The sequence below is a fragment of the Sciurus carolinensis genome, chromosome 11 (genome assembly GCF_902686445.1).
Source record: "Sciurus carolinensis chromosome 11, mSciCar1.2, whole genome shotgun sequence".
NCBI classification, from domain to species: Eukaryota; Metazoa; Chordata; class Mammalia; order Rodentia; family Sciuridae; genus Sciurus; species Sciurus carolinensis.
In genome coordinates this window covers 20,193,280-20,197,602 of record NC_062223.1, presented here as the reverse complement: position 1 = coordinate 20,197,602, position 4,323 = coordinate 20,193,280, and the positions used below count along the sequence as shown (strand labels likewise).

Below are 4,323 nucleotides of genomic sequence, written 5' to 3'. Positions count from 1 at the left end.
GGCATTTCAGATTCTATCTCTCAAATTCAAGAAGTGACTCAAACTCTAGCAGATGGTAATGGACCCATCATTCAGATGAAGTGAAATGATGCAGGTGCCTTGAAAGCTTTTCTCTCTGATTTTCCTAACTCCTGAAGTTTTGCATTGGAATCAATCACTGATTTCAGCATCAAAAGAATGTTCTTTTCACTTGAAATGTTCCTAATTTCTAATAGTTTCTTCCACAAAGTATTTTTTCAATGCATAATATGAATGGAAATCATTGTTATGAGTTAAAATCCTTCCAATCTTTGATAAAGGTAAGAAACTGTAAAATTGAACTTTCATTTACATATAAGAATATAGAGTGGTAACTGTGAGTGAAAGTGTGATATTAAATTAAAGCATATGTTTTCACTCCCCCACACAGGACAACTCTGCCTTAGAATTAGGTAATCTTGTTCCATGACAGAAACTGTTTGTCTAACTAAATATACTCATGTTTTTACATTCTACATCAATTTTTTATACTTAAATACATTATTTTTTAAGTGAAAGCACCAATAATCTCTTCCACAATTTCCTCATGGCATTTTTCACTTCCTTGTTCCTCAACGTATAAACCAAAGGATTGAGCAAGGGAGTCAGGATTGTGTAAAACATTTCCACTTCTTTATCAAAAGAGAAGGCAGATGGAGGCCGTGCATATATAAATATGCATGGGACAAATAACAAGACCACAACAGTAATGTGAGATCCACAGGTGGACAGAGCTTTCCTCCGCCCTTCAGCACTGTGTGTCCTCAGGGAGAACAAGATGACACCATAGGATACAAGCAACAGGGAGAAGTTGATGATGCAGATTAATCCACTGTTGGCAATCACCAGAAGGCCTAGGATGTGGGTGTCAGTGCAGGCCAGCTCCAGTAGTGGGTACAGGTCACACATGAAATGATCAATGACATTAGGCCCACAGAAGGGCAGCTGGAAGGTAAAGAGGATCTGGATGATGGAATGCAGGAAGCCCCCTGTCCAGGACACCCCCACCAGAATGCCACAGAGCCTCCAGTTCATGATGGAAGAGTAGTGCAAGGGCTTGCAAATGGCCACATAACGGTCAAAGGCCATGGCTGTGAGGACAATCATCTCTGCCCCTGCAAGGAAGTGTTCGGCAAATAGTTGAATCATGCATCCTTCATAAGAGATGGTTTTCCTTTCATGAATGGAGTCCATGACTATCTTTGGTGTGATCACAGAGGAGAAGCAGGCATCCAGGAAGGACAGGACTGCCAAGAAGAAGTACATGGGGGAGCCCAGCAGTGCAGGACTACAGAGGATGGTCACTACAATCAGCATGTTGCCCACAATAGTTGCAATGTAGACCAACAAAAACAAAATGAACACTATCTTCTGAACAGTGGGATTCTGTGAAAGCCCCAGTAGGACAAATTCAGTTACAAAGCTTTGGTTTTTCATGATTTCTAATGAAATGGTTAAAGTAAAACTGATGATGCAAATCTGCAGTATGATAAAAAAAATATGATTAGTTTATAAGTGTCACCATCAACAAGCTGCTATACACTCATGATGGTTTTGTTTGTTTTGTGGTATCAAGAGGGAAGTCTGGGCAGCTTAACCACTGAGACACATTCTTAGCCTTTTTTCTTTTCTTTTTATTTTGAGATAGTCTCAATAGTGGCTCATGGCCTTGCTAAGTTGGTGAGGCCTGCTTTCAAGATGTGAGCCTCTCCAGCCCTGTGATTAGAGGATTATGCCCCATCCCAGGCTACTTATGACTTTTTCATTACGATTGTGACTACTGCTTATTATTATCAATGAGAACAAAAATTAGAAGTTTGTCAAAGGTAGTTATCAGAGGTCAGATACAATTGAGGTAGGCGTAAACTATAGAATACTTCAAAATGCCAGAAATTTAATAAGGGGAAAGGAAAGCATCCACATTGTTTAAAGAAAAAGAATATATATATGTATTTTTAATTTCAAGTGATTTTGATAATTTAGCAGTGACTTCTAGCGTAAGTGATTAGGAAACTTTCCAAAACTACACAAGGACTGTGATTTATTAACCATGCCTGTGGTGGGAATGAAAACCAGCGTGCCAACTGTTCCTGGAGACAGTCTTATCTATAAAAAGAATTAGAAAAATATGCGCCTTAAGAGTCACTCAAAAATGATAACTTCTGCACCATTTTTTTCTTTAAAAATCGTGAATGGGCCTTTTTCTTAGTTGGTTATTTATTTAATATTTATTAAGTTTTTTTTTTCTGGTTCTCTTTGATATACATGACAGTAGAGTCCATCTTATTCTAATTAGGATCCCATTATTGTGGTTGTATGAGATGTGGAGTTTCACTGGTCATGTTTTCATATAAGAACATAGGAAAGTTATGTACTGTTCATTCTACTGCCTTTTGTTTCCCATCCCCTGTCCCAGAAGTTCATTTGATTAGAAAAAGGGGAATGAAGTTAAGTGAATTGGCTTTTAAATGAATTAATTCATTTCTTTTTTAAAAAAGGAAGATTTGGGTAAAATATTCTGCTCTATAATAACCATGTAACAAGTAGAACTTTTATTTTTTTTTTAATTTATCATGTAAATATAGGAATAGAACTCCATGCAAAAAACTGATTGCTACTCCTGAGTGTTATCATGAGCCCTGAGTAATGCATTCAAGGTCAAACACAGCTCAGGGCTCACTCGCTATGAGCCATTCTGTAGTTGCTATTATCTTGATTTTTTTAATGGTAAACCCAAGCTTAAAGAACTTAAGTTAAACCAAACAACACATACTTCATATGGGATGTCACTCACAGTACCTTTGTCCCCACACACATGTCCTTTCCTCTGGATCAACAGGAAAAGGATGGGGGTTTTCCATTTCCTGCAAGGACTTCAGTGCAGGCTGACCTTTCCAGAATTACTCTCAAAACTCATAAATCTTGAAACCTCTGATTCTTTGTTCATGTTTGAATGAGGCACTTTGATGAAGCAAATCCAACAAATGATGAGGAGTGAGAATGTATAGCCAATCCCCTAAACATGCAAACCAGCAACAACCACACAGGTAAGGAAGAGAATGTTAGCAGCCAGCCACAGTCTAGAGGCTTAATCATTTGCCAATGTTTACTAAAATATGACTCACTCTGATCAGGTACAACTCAAGGTAAGTGTTTCAAACTGATGAGACTTTCTTGTCAGGTAGAGTTGTTCATTTATAGCTTACCTGTTCATTTCCCAGGGTTATCATGAAGGTCAAACTTGAAAGTATGAAAATGTTGCTTATGATGATGGGCCTTTACCCATTGTAGTTAATATGTGCTCACTTAATGGAGCCAGCTGCCTTGCCTGGAGAAAGTTCCTCCATGATTCATATGGATAATTCCTTGATCCCTTGATATCACAGTCCACAGACAGAACTTCAAGAATGATGTGTCCTCACCTGTATGCATAACCAAAATGTTCAGTGCAGTACCTGATGTGTGTGTCTACATAAAATTTTCTGTATTTATAAGTATGTAAGTTTATTAAAAATAGATGTATTGAAGTATAAGGGGTTTTATAAGAGAATAAAAAAATCATCTATGTTTTATGATTCCCATTCAGAGTAAACAGAACAAATTAAACATTTTACAACTAAGTAGTATGCACTGTATAAATTAGTATTTGTTTGTCTTCTTTATAACCATCATTTATATTGTGTTCTCAGGTGGTTCCTGGCCAAAGTCTCTACTTTCATCTTCACAGCTGCTTAAAATAGAACATATAAAACAAACTCTGAATTTTCATTGCATCAATTAGAAACCACTTATTACAGAATAAGGAGTAACAATGCATCACCCAGCAATGTACATGTTAGCCAAGGACCAATACAGGAAAGAGAGAAAGGAAATGAGTGAGAACATTGTGTATATGGGTTCAAATACAGATTGTTCTATTTGTTCTATGGCATGAATCAGGTTACTTAAAATTCTTAAAATTCTTTAAGATTCTGGTTTTACTTTTTCTACTTATGAGTTTAATATCAATAAATAACTTCCTTGTGCAAATCAGATAAAGTCACGAAAATAAAAACACCAATGTTCATTAGCAGTGAAGAAATTTTAATTTGCTATGCACTATAGTTTTGAAGGTGTATTGTAGCCCCTGAATATGTTATTGTGGAGTCAGACCCACCTGTATCCATTCATCCTTCAGATGCTTCCTTGTGAAAGAAAACCAAATGGAGTGGCAAGTTGAAGACAGGGTCCCAAAGTAATCGAATAATTACAGACATCACTCCACTTGTGTTTTCTGGGAGGTCTAAGAGCAATACCACTGCATAA

The 4,323-nt window shown here is 37.0% G+C and overlaps 1 protein-coding gene across 1 annotated transcript; it reads right to left on the bottom strand.

Moving 5' to 3' along the window:
* Positions 1 to 519: 519 nt before the first annotated feature.
* LOC124959005 (olfactory receptor 4C15-like) lies at positions 520 to 1,470 on the bottom strand. Its single transcript, XM_047517651.1, has one exon. It carries the CDS (start codon positions 1,453 to 1,455, stop codon positions 520 to 522), a length of 936 nt encoding a protein of 311 aa, XP_047373607.1. The 5' UTR covers positions 1,456 to 1,470.
* Between the last annotated feature and the right edge of the window lie 2,853 nt (positions 1,471 to 4,323).